General features: G+C 44.3%; 2 protein-coding genes across 2 annotated transcripts; both read left to right on the top strand.

Moving 5' to 3' along the window:
* The first annotated feature begins 4392 nt into the window (after positions 1–4392).
* Positions 4393–9005, top strand: LOC124200778 (mucin-17-like). Its single transcript, XM_046597072.1, has 9 exons — positions 4393–4866; positions 4974–5096; positions 5198–6906; positions 7007–7112; positions 7236–7406; positions 7497–7897; positions 7965–8065; positions 8141–8238; positions 8400–9005. Exons 2-9 carry the CDS (start codon positions 4991–4993, stop codon positions 8603–8605), a joined length of 2898 nt encoding a protein of 965 aa, XP_046453028.1. The 5' UTR covers positions 4393–4866; positions 4974–4990; the 3' UTR covers positions 8606–9005.
* Positions 9006–9843: 838 nt separating this feature from the next.
* LOC124200779 (zinc carboxypeptidase A 1-like) lies at positions 9844–14835 on the top strand. The gene is made up of 10 exons (XM_046597073.1): positions 9844–10249; positions 11309–11404; positions 11467–12368; positions 12435–12632; positions 12708–12810; positions 12906–13061; positions 13205–13336; positions 13443–13853; positions 13982–14116; positions 14219–14835. The coding sequence occupies exons 1-10, from the start codon at positions 10237–10239 to the stop codon at positions 14446–14448; spliced, it is 2376 nt and encodes a 791-aa protein (XP_046453029.1). The 5' UTR covers positions 9844–10236; the 3' UTR covers positions 14449–14835.
* The last annotated feature ends 770 nt before the right edge of the window (positions 14836–15605 follow it).

Raw genomic sequence — 15605 nt, forward strand, 5'->3', positions numbered from 1 at the left:
TTACGCCATTCCGGCGTGTGCACGGTGTATGCACGTTCTGGTGTAGGGGAGGCATCCTTGGCAACTGACATGCACAGCTACGGAATTCCCAATATCCGTCGTTCCGTCAAGTCGCTTTAATTGCATTTGGTAAATCAAAAAGGCAACATGACGTTTCCTGTCGATCGGAATAAAGACGGACGTTGTCCAGAATATTGGAATAGGGAAGTGAGGGAGCATTAAAAAAGAAAAATTTATAATTATTCTCTTGGAAATAATTTGATTAAAAATAATTTGATTTCAAGAAAGGTTGAAATTCAATATTTTGAAATTTTGAAATAAATTTTGTTGTTGTAGAAATGTATCGCTTAAATTTGAACTTCAATAGAATTTCCATGTCATTGTGTATGCGTCTGTTGCCATTTACTATCATCAATAAATTTTTAAAATCATTTCAAATCCAAAAAAAAAGAATAAAAGGTTTGATCGGGTATTGAAACCGGGACCCCCGCACACTAAGCCTATCGAAGCTTTTTACTATTTTTGAACTTAAATATACAAGACCATATAAAAAAAAAAAAAAGATTTCTTATCGGCAGAAATTTAGAATTTAGTATCTGAAACATCGACACGACATATATATGTTGTCCGTAAATTCAAATGGCAGTATTTTAAAAATATTCTGTCGAAAGAATAAAAAAAAATATGCCTTTCACGATTTTTTTTTTTAAATATTCGTTCTCTATGAAGAAGCGCAGTATGCGTGCGTGGTCGTCTCCAAGTCTTGACACAATTTTCTCTCCACCTAAAAAAGAAACTCGTAGTGTCGTTCTCATACAATAGGTGGCCACGACTCGTAGCGGGTAGTCTACTACATAATAAATATTTGTGATCCTCGACATCTCTTCTCCTTTTACCTGTTGGTTGATTTTTATAGCATTATTTTATAATCCTATTTTATATCATATTTTATTTGGCTCCCGTCGGCGTTGAGCAGACCTGATACCTAGAGCCAAACGTGAGTCGGTTTTTCAGGAATGTAATTCAAGCGAGATGGGCATTTGTAATCGCTTGTGCGGTCGTTCCTATACAACAGCAACATTACACTGAAGAAGAGACATAAGAGGAGTGGAAACGAGGAGCACTTCATATAATTTCGCTGCCGACCTTGGCAGCGGTTCTTATCCCCTTTTGGTGGATGGTAGAAGAAGAAGAAAAAAAAACTAACCCTGATTATTATATACCAGCAGAAGAGAGAGAAAGAGAGAGAGAGAAAAAAACAAACTTACTGGTTGAGTTTCCGGTTGTCTTTGTTCTTCTTTTCATTCCGCTTACCATCCGCTTTTGTGCCTTTGCTCCCGTTCTTCATTTTTGTTTATTATTTTCCGACGTCTTTTATTTTCCTTTTTTCTCCTCGACCGGTTTGAATTTGGCCAAGTTCAGCGGCTTCTCGCCATAATACCCTTGACCGGTTGCGAAACAGTGGGTGCACGCCCATCAAATAAGAACAGATCGCCAAATCAAACGGGGTCATCGGCAGTTGGAAAAAAAACGAATTTCCTCAAATGGTGTTGTACAAAAAAAAAATAAATAAAAATAAAAACATCAGGAAAAAGACATACGTATAGCGGGAAAAACAACAAAATTAGGCGGAGTCGAGAGAGAAGAGACTATGAATGGAACCGGGTCATCCATTAGTTGCATCCGTTGTTATTGCACAAAAACGTCATTGGCCGTATGCAAATGCACCTCTCCAGTCTAGTTCACGATGCACTCAAAAGGAGATAGATTGTGCATATATAAATACGTAGATGTTAGTATATATACTGTGATAGCCGTGTACTAGGCAGAAATGTTTTCATATTTACTGTCATGATACTCTGTGCAAAAAATTGCCCAATCAAATAATGAAGAGAGAAGACTAAGAAAAAGAAACGAATTATAGTGTTGGCGGGATTCACGCTCTGACGCTATTGACACTGCGTGTGTTGACTGTTGCGTAATTTAAAAAAATAACAACGCCAGCACGAAGAAGAAGAGACGAAATGAAAACGAGGACACAGAGAGAACTATACACACTCTGGAAATTTAATCAGGTAGGTCGAGGTTGATGCACTGCTGCACCGGTTGAATCTAATTATTTCGCAAGAAGGAATTAAGCTGCAGCAGCTGATGCGGCGCTATACATTTAAGTGTCTAGCGAATCTCCTCTATCCCGTCCCGGAGAGAAATTGAATTTAGCATTTCTCAGTTTGCTGATTGTGAATATCATGAATAATAAATTCCAATCGGCGATCGTCATTCACGTGTTCGACTGCGAGATGAAGCAAGAAGAGATGGGCGCACTGGCAAAATTGGCAAGGACTGAGCAAGGTAGGAAATTTCGTCGTCCTTCGTCGCGGTTCTTTCGTGAGTTTGTCGTGAAAAAAAAATATGACGCAATTTTGTTTTTCTAGCGTAAACTTTAAAAAAAAGGTAGAAAAAGAAAAGAGATAAATAGATAGATAAATAGCTTCGGTCGCTCGTGGGGGCGGGAGTCTAATAAAAATTCCATGTGATTGTGTTGTGCACGTATACAGCAAGAACAACTGGTGTCTGTGCAATAGCTCATTTTGCTCGCGGGAGGAAACGCGGCAAGGACGGCGTGATTATCTTCGTCAAAGGCCTCTCTATGCTGGCGATGATGATGACATTTTCCCGGCCACGCACGAAAAAAAAAAATGGTTTTTCTTTTTCTTCTTTAAAAAAAAATAATAAGGAAATAATATATTATGTCCATAAGAGAAAAAAACGGAGAAAAAAGAATAGACTATGGGAATTGTCAATTGACGAAGGTGAATCAACATGACAGCCACCTCCCTCTTCCTTCGGCCAGTTTTTTTTTTTTTGAGTGGTCAGCGCGTCTGGAAATAATAAATAAACATTGAAAAAATGGGTAACAAGAAAGAAAAAAGAGATAATAAAGAATAATTGGTGTTTTTTGTTAATTTTTCTTTTTTTAAAAGAAAAATGGAAAGTGTATAGAAGAGAAGACTGAGACGTATACACACAGTGTGGAAGAAACGAAGGACACGGAAGAGTACGATTATTGCGTCTGACGGTGCTGGGCCGCGGACTCTGCCAGTCTTAGCGCAGCAACTCGTAGTGAAATAGGTACACAAGAGGGGGGAAAAAACAAGAATGAGCAACCGAAAAAATGGAAGGAAAAACCAAACAAAGACGGCGGCTGCTCCTACGGTGGATAAAGTAGTGTAACGAGCCCAGGTGGGTTTCACGTGGACCGGTAATAATATATTGTATCTATATATTCAGGGGGTAATACCACTTTTGCCGGCCTTGAACTCTGACTCAGGTAAAAAAAAAAAATAATAAATAAATACACACACATACACACCAGAATAAAGATGAAAGACTAATAATAAAGAATCCCCCCTTCTTTTTTAAATATTTAAGGTTTTTTTTTTTAATGTATCAGGTAATTTCTGGAAATTTCTCCCTCTTTTTTTACGACTGGCAAGGGAGCAGTCCGACCCCACAGGTATATCGAATTGAACAAGTCTGGAAAAAGCTAGATTTTCACAACCGAATAACGCCGGAGACGCATGTTTCGTTCACCCTTTCTTTTTCGTTTGAACTCGTCGAGCGCTGTTACATCAATTGTAGATAACAGGATCGTGAAGTACTTTGTTTGGATTCAATCATCAGTCATTATATATTAACCGCACCGCAGTAGTTGTGTTGTTTTGACGCCGGTAGTCCCGTGAGATGTCTGGTTATACCCATCCCGGACATGCGTTGCTCAATCAACATATTCACAATTCCTAATCACCCGCGTACGTTGAACTCCTTTTTTTTTGTCTGTTTGCTATCAAACAGGTTCATGTCAATGAAAAATTGAGTAATTTCTGAACATGGAACACGGATTATGTCCAAGTTTTACCACTATGTAGAACTTACCTAAGTCTACTTTAATAATCTTATAGAAACGGATAGAGCAGCTGAGGCTTAAAAAAATGTAAAATTTTTAAATTAGGGAGAAGAAACAAAATAAAAAAAAAAGAAAAACCCAAAGTCCCCCCTTTTTTTGTTCATTCGAGTTACGTGGAAAACGGAAGAAAAGACGCTCCAGGGGAACAAGGGGGGTTGTGTGTGCTGCTTTATCTTCTGCGCAAGGTATCCTACACAGACGCAATCATTCAACACACGTGGATTTCATTCTCCTTTTGGGTTATTTTCATTTTTCAGAGAAAAACTGTTGAAGTTGAAAAAATAATAAAAAGATTCGGGCAATTATCGGGACAGAAAAAGTGGTGGTGGTGGAGGAGGCGGAGGAGGAGCTGGCGACCGGCGGCGCCCTGGTCTTCATATAACCGCAAGACACGTTCGGCCGCCTGGTCTGGCCCCGGCCATTGGTCACGAAATCCAAGCTGAAGAAGACCTTGAAAAGGCCGCGCTGTGAAAACAAAAGTTTTTACCACGCACAATTTCGACAAGAAAAAGAAAATAAAAGAAAAGAAGAAAAAAACCCTCCCAGACTGCCCCTCAGAACAGAGAACACCCCCTCCCGATCATACCCCCTCTATCCCTCCTCCCACCCAACTGGGGCTGGCTGACTCCGCCAGCACCACCTCATCCGCCGCCGCCACCGCCACTGCCGCTGCTGGCCCAACTCCGCCAACAAGACAAGAGACGTGGAAGATTCCAAAGAAGAACCAGTGCCACCTTTAGAATCGTCTTCAGTCCACTGGGTACCGATGGTCCGTACTGGAACGTCCGACAACTCACCAGCCCAGCCACTTTCGCTTTCGTTTGCCACACACAGGCCGATTCGATTCTTACCGAGCGCTTCAACAGAAATCAGACGGCCCACATCGTCAGGAATCAACGGTAAGCGCGGTGCAAGTCAATTTTGATGTTTCGCTCAGATTCTATTGATTTTTGTACGCGTTCCATCACATTACTTCATGTCCTTAGTCAACAATTTTTATATTAAGGCTCTTCCTAAATCGCCATGGCCGATCGTATTCCAATCACTGCCATCTCTCTGATGGCTCTGCTGTTGTGTTTTTGGTCCTGTTCGGCTGCGCCAACCGACACTACTGAGAGATTCCTTTCCGGTAATAAAAATAAAAAAATAATAATAATAATTAACACTTTACTTATTGTTTTAAATTGAACTGTATAACTTGGAATGCTTACGCGGAATTTTTCTCTAAAGATACTACGGAGATGAATGTCGATGAAACGACGACTGAACTAGTCACCGAAACGGTTGAAGGGACAACGGATTGGACGTCCGTCATCTTTCCGTGTCCAGACTGCGGAGCGACGGGCGAGCTGGATGCGGTGACCATCCAACCTCTTGTCGAATCGGCCACGCAATACGATTTGGAATCGGTCATCATTGACTTAGGAGTGGACCGATTGAAACTGAAGGATCCAGTCGTTGGCTCGGAAATCGCCCAGTCAGTCGTCTCCGATGAGGAGGGCGTTTTGACAACTGAAATCGCCCAGGTCGTTAAATCCTCGACGGAGATCCTTGCCGAACCCGTTGAGGATGCCCAAAGGGATACTACCGATTCTCTATCCATCCAGGAGAAGGTAGAGACGCTCGCAGATGCTGACGGCCAAGCCGAAAAGATTCAAGAAGAAACTTCCACCGAGTTCGTCACCGCACAACCGGAAGCCGATTCCGTAATCGATTCCGTAATCGATGCCGGAGCGAAGGTCGACTTGAAAAATCAGACGAAACAAGAGGTTGCCACTACTGATCCGGCGATCCTGTTGGATCCCGAAAATGTTTCTCAGGATACCACTCCACCTGTCCAGCAAAAGGTAGAGATTGGCGAAGGTTCCGAAACGACGCCAATGGCGACGACGACGTCATCGGAAGAGGCTCAACCTACCGAATCGGCAACCTTGCGACCGGAAACCGATTCGGAAATTCATATCCTCTTGAAGGCCGACTTCAAAACCCCAACGGATGAGCGGAACGAGGGCACGGAGGCCATATCCATCGACGATGACGTTATTACCATCCAGCCGGAATCATTTGACGAAGTCGCAACGACCGAATCGGTTTCGGTTGCTGTCCTTAAAAATAAGGAGGAAGTGGCGGAATCGACGCCAACGACGCTGGATGACACGCCGATCGAATCGACAAATGTTCCGCCTTCCGGCGAAGACGAAAAAAGCGAAGAATTCCTGACAGTAGTCGCCGATGTCGTCGAAGACGTGACGCAGACCACGGTGGATTTCACCGATTCCGGCAGCGATGCGACGGACTCGCAGAGCGATCCGGCTGTGGATGAGATTGTCTTGATGGAGCCGCAACTGGTCAAGATATTCGATCCGAGCGTCGATGTGGAGGCCACGACTTTCCTGGCGGAAGCCAACATGCAGACGGAGTGGGACGTCACAGCCGCGACGGAATCGTTCTATCAAGCGGATGGCGTCGAGGAGAAGATTGAGGAGGATGAGGAGGCCTTGACAACCACCGACGAATCGGTTACGTTAACGACGGAACCCGAGTCCAGAACGGAACCAGTCACCGAGTCCACGGAGGTAATGGGCGAAACGAAGACGGCGGCCTTGCCGGTTGGCGTCGAATTATCATCGCCTCCGTCGTTATCATCCGGAGCTGATGAGGCCAAAAACACTCCGGCCACGACAAAGAAGCGCAGCTACAAGGGATACAAAGTCTACCGGGTGATCCTTCCGACCGAAGACTCGGTCCGCCGCATTCTCTCCATGGAAGATGAGCCCGGAGTGGAATTCTGGGCCGACCCGCGCCTGCTCCTCCGGCCCAGGGGACTGTTCGTCACATCGGCCGCCGACGTCATGGTGGCGCCCAAAACCGTCCCCGACATCGAGTCCGTCTTCCGCGAAGCCCGTCTCACTTACACAGTGCTGATCGACGATGTCCACGTTAGTTGATTAGTTGATTAGTTGATTACATTTCCCAGTTATGCTAGTTAAAGTACTTTCATTTGCTCAAAAAATTTTCTTTTGTTTAAACAAAAATTAGAAATCGATCGCTAAAGAGAATCCGTCTGGGCCGTCGTTCGCCCGCAGCCAGTCTGGACCCAGCGGTCAACACCGGTTAACTTGGGACCGCTATCACCGTCTGGCAGGTATAATAAATTCATATCACAGAATTTCTGAAATGGCTTAAAAGCTTTTTTTAAACAAATTCGGATGACAAGTGAAAACTAATTGAATCTTTTTTTTATCGAATGAAATAAAAAAAAAAATAGATATCAACAGCTACCTGGATTACCTGAAAGAAGCTCATCCTGATTGGGTTCAAGTGGTGCCCATCGGGAAGAGCAGTCAAGGCCGCCCCATTCATGTCATCAAACTGAGCCGGAGTCGCCAACCGGATGGAGTGGAGCCCAGCCAAAAGAAAGCCATCCTGGTGGACGCAGGTGCGCCCAAGTTTTTATGGAGTGTGATTGACGATGACATCATCTACGCGAATTTTTCATTTTCATTTTTTTTTTCTTTTTTTCGGACAGGCATGCACGCCAACGAATGGATCACACCTGCAGCCCTGACCTGGATGATCAATGAACTGGTGGAGAACGCCGACTCCTACAACTGCATTCTGGACCGGTTTGACTGGTACTTTGTCCCTATGGTCAATCCGGACGGCTACGAATACTCTCACGCCGTCGACCGGATGTGGCGCAAAACGCGACGCAACTACACGTCGACGCTGGTTCGCTCCAGCGCCCGCAAGCTGCGCGTCGACGCCGACGACGAAGAGCAGTGCGTCGGCGCCGACATCAACCGCAATTTCGAGTTCCACTGGCGCAAGGGAGGCAGTTCCAGCAACGTTTGCTCGCCGGCTTTTGCCGGAGTCAAACCCTTCAGCGAACCCGAGTCCCGCGCTTTGGCTAATTTCATGCTCAAACAAGTAAGTCATTTGCAATTGATTTTTAAATTACATTCGGATTCATTTGTTCATTGATTTTTGCTCACAGCGTTCTAGAATCGCCATGTACATCTCTCTGCATTCGTATTCGCAAATGTGGCTGCTTCCTTGGGGCTTCGCCGAAGCTCGTCCACAAGATTTCAGCGAACTGTAAGAAGTGGTGCAAGTTGATAAACTCTTCATTGTTATTTGATTGAATTAGATATTGAATTTGTTTATTACTAGGTATTCGTTGGCTAAAATCGGTGCTAGGGCTTTACAGCGGGTCCATAACACATCTTTCCTCATCGGCAGCGTACCCGACCTTCTCGCTCTGGCCTCAGGTAATTTTGTTATTTATATACATTTCGAAATTTGACATTCGGCAAGTTGCGGTCTGTAATTAAGAAAACTAACCAAAATGGGATGTTTGCAAAATGCAAAATGATTCAAATTGCACTGAGACTAATTGTGCCCTTGTATGCTGTAATGCTTGTAATTACAGGTACGAGTCAAGATTGGGCAAAAGGTGTGGCCGGCGTTCGCTATTCTTACACGGTTGAGATGAGAGACGCCGGCGAACGGGGAATGATCTTGCCAGCCCAGCAGATTGTCCCAACAGCGGAGGAGACCTGGGCGGGCATTTATGCCGCGTCCGTCGAGTTGGCTCACCGTCTCTACGATGAATTACCATCCTGTTCGCCATTTTAATACCTTTTCTTTATTTTATTGTTTTTTTAGAATTGTTTTTGTTTGTTTTCATTCCCTTTTTTGTAACTGAATTTCTGTTGTTTTTTTGTTTTTTTTTTTTGTCTGCATTCGTTGAGAAATCCGTACTAACTTTACTAACCCAATCTGGCTTAATTTGTAGTCTACCTATTTGTTTCTAAATTTGTTTTTGTTTGTTTTTTTGTTTTTTTGGTTCGGTTAGTTCTTTGTGAATGCTTTTTATTTTTTAAATTCCCCGCGATCGTTTAAAATAAAAATGCTGGTTTGTTCGTAATATTTACACAACCGTAACTATCACGCCCGGTTTATACGTTCCCCTGTCTCCCCAAACGTGTGTCAAAATAAAATTCAAGGTAAAAAAAAAAGCAAACAGAAAACCAGACGACTTTGTTTATTATTTCCTATCCATTATTGATGGTCAAATAAGCTTATGCTGCTACGGTACTGGTAACAACGATCATAAAAGTGTAATGATTATTACGAATGTGCAGTGTGAAAACTTTGCCATCAGCGAGGCGCTTGCCCTTTACATTTGGTTTTTCTACGAATAATTTACTTCTTTTGTTCGAGGTCCATCAATTTTCATCATCCAACGGGGCATCTGAATAACAGAGTATCATCGTGTTGTCGGTAACGGCAGGATGCCTCTAGGTATTTCTTATATGTACATATACTTGGAGGTAGGTATATTTCGACTAGAGCTAGAAGAATTGCGTCGTTATAGTCGCGACGTCTTAGATAATAGCGGGGGATACTTAAATCGTAATCCTATTTTCTTTGGACATTTTTTTTTCATCCATTTAACAGGGATAACAATTCATGTAACACGGAGGGAAAAAAATTCGAGACCTTGAAAATTTTTATAAGAAGTTTCCTCGGTTCCATCCATTTGGTTCCGTAAACTCCCAGAGGCCAGAAGAGAGAAGCCAGACAGATATTATTTTTTTCTTATTTTCCTTTCATATTTCGATTAAGCTCGGTCTTTTCAAACATAACAAAAAAAAAAAAAAAAATGTAAAAATCTATGATAAAATGAAACCTCTAAAAAAAGTGCTGACTGTTTGGTTGGTTTTGTGTCCTTCTGACTTTTACTTCTTCAAGTTCTTTTGAATATTTAGAATAAGCGGCGGTTATTCAGCTATTCTTCCCGGTTATCGTCGCATTTCGGAGGGTGCAAATAGGCTCTTAAAACAAGCACACAAAGAGCAAAAGCGCATACACACAGCTAAAGGGCTCCGAGAAGAGGCGGAAAAGACAAGGAGAATTGAAAATTCAAAAAATAAAATAAAGAAAAAAGCGTTAAATAAAGAATGAAAAAAACAAAAAACAAAAAAACAAGAGGTTGAAGAGTAGTGTGTATGTGTTGTGTGCAAGAGAGGGAGTTCACTGGCCGAACCTCCCCCCTTCCTCCCCCTTTAGCACGCTGGATATGGCCGCCCTCTGCTGCATCGGTTAAATCGTAGGCTGCCAGCTGAGCACCTTTCTCGGCTTTGGTGTCTAGAAGATAGTGAGTTTGTTTCTTTTTGACTTTATTTCCCTTCTCGCAGTGTTCCGGACGTCTTCTCGCCAACAGCATCACATCGGCATCAGACTAGCAGCTAACGTCCAGCACGATGACCATGACAGGTACTGTCTATTGCATTATATATTTTTGTTTTTATCTGATGCAAAAGTTATAAGAAATAGCGAATATTTTTTTCACATTTATTTCTTGAGATGTACAACATCGATCTAATAGTAGATATTGTAAGTTGCGCAAAACTGAATGAATTATTGATTGTTGCTGACGCCTTTGTTATTTCACGGTCATCTTGGCCCGTCTCTCGGGATTTTCTTTTTCCACTTAAGATTCTAATCATTCAAGTCGTGCTCATATGTTAGACGTCTCAATTCAATTATTTCCCATGGAAGATCTTCATTGAATTTTTTTCCTCCCTTTTAACTGTGCAACACACAAAAGGAAACGAAAGTGTTTTTCGGATTTTCCGACGAGTCACGAATGAATGTGATGCGCCTAAATGGCCTGCGGGAGCGAATTAGTAATTCATTCTCGTCTCTCCCGTACGTATAATACAGAACCCCAAATGGTGTGGTTAATCATCATTAAAGAATTCTTATTACACCGTCTTTGTGTGTCCGTGTGTGTGTGTGCGTATTTTTACTTCTCACACTCGCAACGTACATTCTTCCATGGTTTAGTGATCGCATTCCACAGTTTCACGCACGACGGTTACACGTTGTTGCCCATAGCGTCCTAACGTCTAAAGGTTTTTATTGCGCCCAATTTGAATTTATGGCCGCATTTGTCCAGCTGTTAGAATGAAAAAAAAGGAGGAGGGGGGGGCGTGAGGCAGGGGGCTTCTCTTTCTTTTTATTTTCGTTTATAAGTATTCTTCCGTATTTGGTGTCGATGACACGACGCGGACGTCCAGCAGCGACGTCGCACACGCAAAGGTCACGGTCATTCCACATGCAGTGTACACAGCGTGGTGGAGAGGTCCATCGTTCGATTTCTAAATCATTCTAAATATGGCGCGCGCCATCAAAAAACCAAATGATAAACGTGCGAGGTAACCTGTTCTCGCGGACCAAAGTTAAATAACGGCATTGCTTGGGTTGGGTTGATATTCAAATCGTCTAATTTCGTTTCCTTTTCTTTTTATTTGTTTTCGTGATGGACCAAAGGGTTATCGTTTTTAGTCGCCAGGTGTTTCCTCGCAGCTTTCTGCCTATTGGTCGTTAGCGCCGCCCCGGCAGCCGATCAAGCGCTCGTCCAATCTGGTAATTTAATTTTCCATTTCGATATGTCGAATTTTTGTGAAAAACTGTCTGATGTAATTCAGTGAGGTCGACGACGGAGGCCGGCCCAACTACCACGGAGGAACTGGACTTCAAAGACGTGCCCATCTACGAAAAGGAGAAGTTGCGAAAACCCCCTCCTGGTTCCCGATATGTGGCCGTTTGGAAATGCAACAACAGCAGCGACGCCGGTCGACACGTTTCAGCGCCATCTGACGCACAAGATACAAAAGTTCCGCTGGAAACTTTGGCTCAACTCAAACCGGAATCCTCCGGTGATGAAGAGCAACTGGCCAGCTCCACCGGAGCATCGGAAATTTCACGAACGGAGACGCCCGATTTACTCGCCAGCGACGTCGAATCGGCTGCGATAACAGAGACAATGGTGGCGGGCGTGACGGGCGATGAACCGGTGAAGCTGGCGGATGCACTTACGGCCGTCGAGCTGCAGCAGCAACCTCTGGAAATGGCGGAGGGAGTCGAAGAAGATGCCAGAACAACCCAAGAGCCTTCGGCGGCTGTCAGCGCAGACGAGACGGGAAAAGCTGAAGCAGTCGAGTCCAGCGCTATTCTAGGAAACGGCGACGGACCGACTCCCATTAAGGCAACTCAACCTGAATCAGATAATGTAAACACATTTCCAGACAGTGGCGATGCCGGGGTCAACCCGATCGAGACCCATGGCAGCGCCGGGTTATCGGTGGCAGAATCTCCAGTCCCATCAAGCGCGGTCGCGGATGAGATCAACAGCAGCCATCCAGATCCTTCGAAGAATTCCAATCCGGTTGGAGAGTCGCAAGTGGTTGTCGAAAATGTCGACGTCGTCGCCTCGGTCGCTTTGAACTCGCCCACGGAGTTCTCGGAATCCGGCGATGACATCATCAGCGATCCTGTCAAAAATTACACCGGCTACAAAGTTTATCGCGTCGTCATCCCGACCGAGGAGGTGAGTTACTGGAATTGGATTTGATGTTCGGAACTCTGGTTTGCTCATTAGTCGATGTGATTTTAGGCGGCTCGTTGGATTCTGAAATTCGAAGATGTTCCAGGAATTGAATTCTGGTCCGATGCTAAATTGCACCTGCAACCTCGAGGTCTTTTTGTCACTTCGGCTACCGACATCCTGGTCGCTCCTGATGTGGCCAGCTACATGGAAGAGGCCCTGAAGCAAGCCCGTCTCCCATTCGAGATCCTTATCAATGACGTTCAGGTATTTAAAAAAAAACCTGAATCAGACTCGTTTTGATTTAAATGGTCGTTTAATGTTGTCTAATTCGATTAAAAGGATGCCATCAAAAATGAGAATCCGGCCGAACCGTTGAATGTCGATGAACTGATATATCGCAATGGCCATCCACTTACATGGGAACGATACCACTCGCTGGACGGTATAATTTAAAAACACTTTATAATTTCATATCTTCCCATTTCGTACAAAATTTTACAAAGTCAATGGGATTAAACATTTCATTTTCTCTTAAAGACATTTACAGTTACTTGGACTTCTTGAAAATCACATTTCCCGATTTCGTCACCGTCACCGACATTGGAACTTCGACGGAAGGTCGGCCAATTAAAGCCGTCCGGCTCCATCAAAATGGAGGTCGAACTAACAAGAAGTCAATCCTCATTGATGCCGGTAAACACAACATGTTGTAACCCACGAAGTTGATAAACATCGCCAAGAGGGGGGAAAAACCCCCAAAAAGAAGAACCAAAAAACTTAACATTATTGCTGACTCACGAATCGTGCTGACTTGTTCGTCTTTAAATGTTCGGCAGGTATTCACGCCCGCGAATGGATCACGCCCGCCACCATTACTTACATGATTCGCGAGATTGTGATCAACCCGCAAAAGTACGATTGCATCATGAACGAGTTTGATTGGCTCTTCGTGCCCGTGCTCAATCCTGGTAATGGCAGAGATCTCAATCAAAGCATCAAACTTCTTTTTTTCTTTTTCTAAAAACAAACCCATTAATGTCGTTCCATGATTTATTGTAATTGCCAAAATAATAGACGGTTACGCTTACACGCATTCGAACAATCGGATGTGGCGCAAGACCCGCTCCCGGACGGATAACGTCGCCTTCCGCCAATCGGCCGAAGCATCTCTGAGAGCCGACCGGCTCACTCGCTTCCAGGATGACCCCATCCTGGACGAAGCCATCCTGGAGAAGCTGAGGTCGGAGGTGGCCAGCACCAAGGCCAGTTTGTCGTGCACGGGGGCGGATGCCAATCGCAATTTCGACCACCACTGGCTGACGGGTGGTTCGTCCAGGAATCCGTGCTCCGACACGTTCGCCGGAGCCAAGGCCTTCTCCGAGCCGGAATCCCGAGCCCTGCGCGACTTGGTCCTGGCCAACAAAGATGACCTGGCCATGTACATCTCCCTGCACGCCTACAGTCAAATGTGGCTCCTTCCTTGGGGTAATCAATTTCAAATATTTTTTGGGACGGAAACCGGTTGGGTATGTAGTTGTACTATGGTAATCAAATTCTGACATTTTTGTTTTTTGGTATTTACTCTTGTACATCGGATGTGCCGGAATGTGCAGGACACAAGCAAGAGAAGCCTGAAGACTTTTCTGACCTTTACTCGCTGGCCAAGATCGGCAGCAAGGCTCTGGAGACGGTCAACGGAGCCAGTTATTTGATCGGTTCCATCCCGGATCTCCTCTACATAGCCTCAGGTACGTCTACCTCAGATGCATTTTGAGATTCAAAATGAATTATTGATGAAATTTTTGTTTTTATTTTATTTTATTTTGTTATTCTTGTGTGACGGAGTGTAGGCAGTTCAATCGATTGGGTGAAAGGCGCTGCTGGCGTCAAGTACGCCTACACTCTCGAGCTGCGCGATTCCGGTCGCTACGGCTTCCTCCTGCCGGCCAGGCTGATCCTTCCTTCCGGTAAAGAAACCTGGGTGGCCCTCCACGCTTCCGCCATCGAACTAGCCAAAAGAATTTACGCCGATCCCGCTTCGTGTCCAGATCTTTCCCCCGAGCAATTCGCTAATTCTTAAATTATTCTGTTCATTTTTTTTTTTTAAGTTTTTGCGGGACCTTGTCAAAATCTTTTTCTCTGCCTAACATTTGTGATTTCAATCGTCATTTTTTTTTTAAATTTACGTTCGTAACTTGTTAAAACATTTTTCCTTTTTTTTGCCGCATGAATCATCCGCAATTGCGCACTGGGTTTCTTAATGTTTGGGAATCTTTTTACCTCCGGGGGAGCGACATTCAGCGCTCATTATTGCCTCAGCTGATTGGCGAGACAAGTTGAGCTTGAGTGCTTCCAAAATCGGCCGCGTCTTCTTAATTGGCTTTTTGATATGTGAGAATGTCTCGCAATAACTGGGATACAGAAAAGAAAAAAAAAGTTTCATGTGAAATACAAACTGAGTATCGTTGTTTCCTTTTTTTTTTCTTTCCTTTGGATAATTACTGCACGGTAGAAATAATCACGTCGGCTATTTTGGCTATTTTGGGCCGTTTGGGTTTCCTGAGTTCGAGTTGGAGTCCGTTGAAATCGCAGTCGTTTGGATAATTTCTCCGACAAAATGTCTTCGTGACCGTAGTAATCTTAGCAAAGCAAACGGTAAACAAATAACCAGTTTTTTTTTTAGTGCTGTAGTTGTTGACAGAGGCCGGCCGGCCCGTGGGGATATGTGCATTCGTTCCGCCCTTTGTATACCGCGCCGTTATTATTCCGGCTTTTCCAAAAATGTATGGCGGCGGAATGGCAAATATTTTCTCTTGGATTTTGTTTGTCGTCAGGTTGTTGGTTAAGTTCGTTCCCTTTGGTTAGTACTTATACTTACTCCGCTTTTTTACTCTTGAATGGGCTGCAATGGCCCAGCGCGACTTGTGTCGGACGTCGCTAGCAGTCCGGTTCAATAGGTTTGGCTGTTTATGTGTAAAGCTTGTTGCTGGCCGTCCCACACGTCTTGACTTACAGCCATTCTCGCTGGCTCCGGGAAATGATTTATGTGACCATAAAAGGGCGAAAATTTCCATTTCGCCTGCTGCTGAGATGGCTCAGAGTAGATTTTTTTGGCTCTCTTTTCAGCTGAGCGGAGCTGCCCTGCTGGACTTTGCTGCTTCTGCTGCTGCTGTTAATTTGACCTTGGCCTTGGTCGGACTAAAAGCTCCGGCACCCTGCCTCGTGTATAAGTCGTGT

The sequence above is a fragment of the Daphnia pulex genome, chromosome 8 (genome assembly GCF_021134715.1).
Source record: "Daphnia pulex isolate KAP4 chromosome 8, ASM2113471v1".
Classification (NCBI taxonomy): domain Eukaryota; kingdom Metazoa; phylum Arthropoda; class Branchiopoda; order Diplostraca; family Daphniidae; genus Daphnia; species Daphnia pulex.

Coding starts and splice junctions, on each gene's coding strand:
- LOC124200778 (XM_046597072.1), top strand. CDS start 4,991: ATGGCCGATCGTATTCCAATCACTGCCATCTCTCTGATGGCTCTGCTG. Junction 5,097..5,197: donor TACTGAGAGATTCCTTTCCG/GTAATAAAAATA, acceptor TTTTCTCTAAAG/ATACTACGGAGATGAATGTC. Junction 8,239..8,399: donor CCTTCTCGCTCTGGCCTCAG/GTAATTTTGTTA, acceptor TTGTAATTACAG/GTACGAGTCAAGATTGGGCA.
- LOC124200779 (XM_046597073.1), top strand. Junction 11,405..11,466: donor TCAAGCGCTCGTCCAATCTG/GTAATTTAATTT, acceptor GATGTAATTCAG/TGAGGTCGACGACGGAGGCC. Junction 12,811..12,905: donor ACGATACCACTCGCTGGACG/GTATAATTTAAA, acceptor TTTCTCTTAAAG/ACATTTACAGTTACTTGGAC.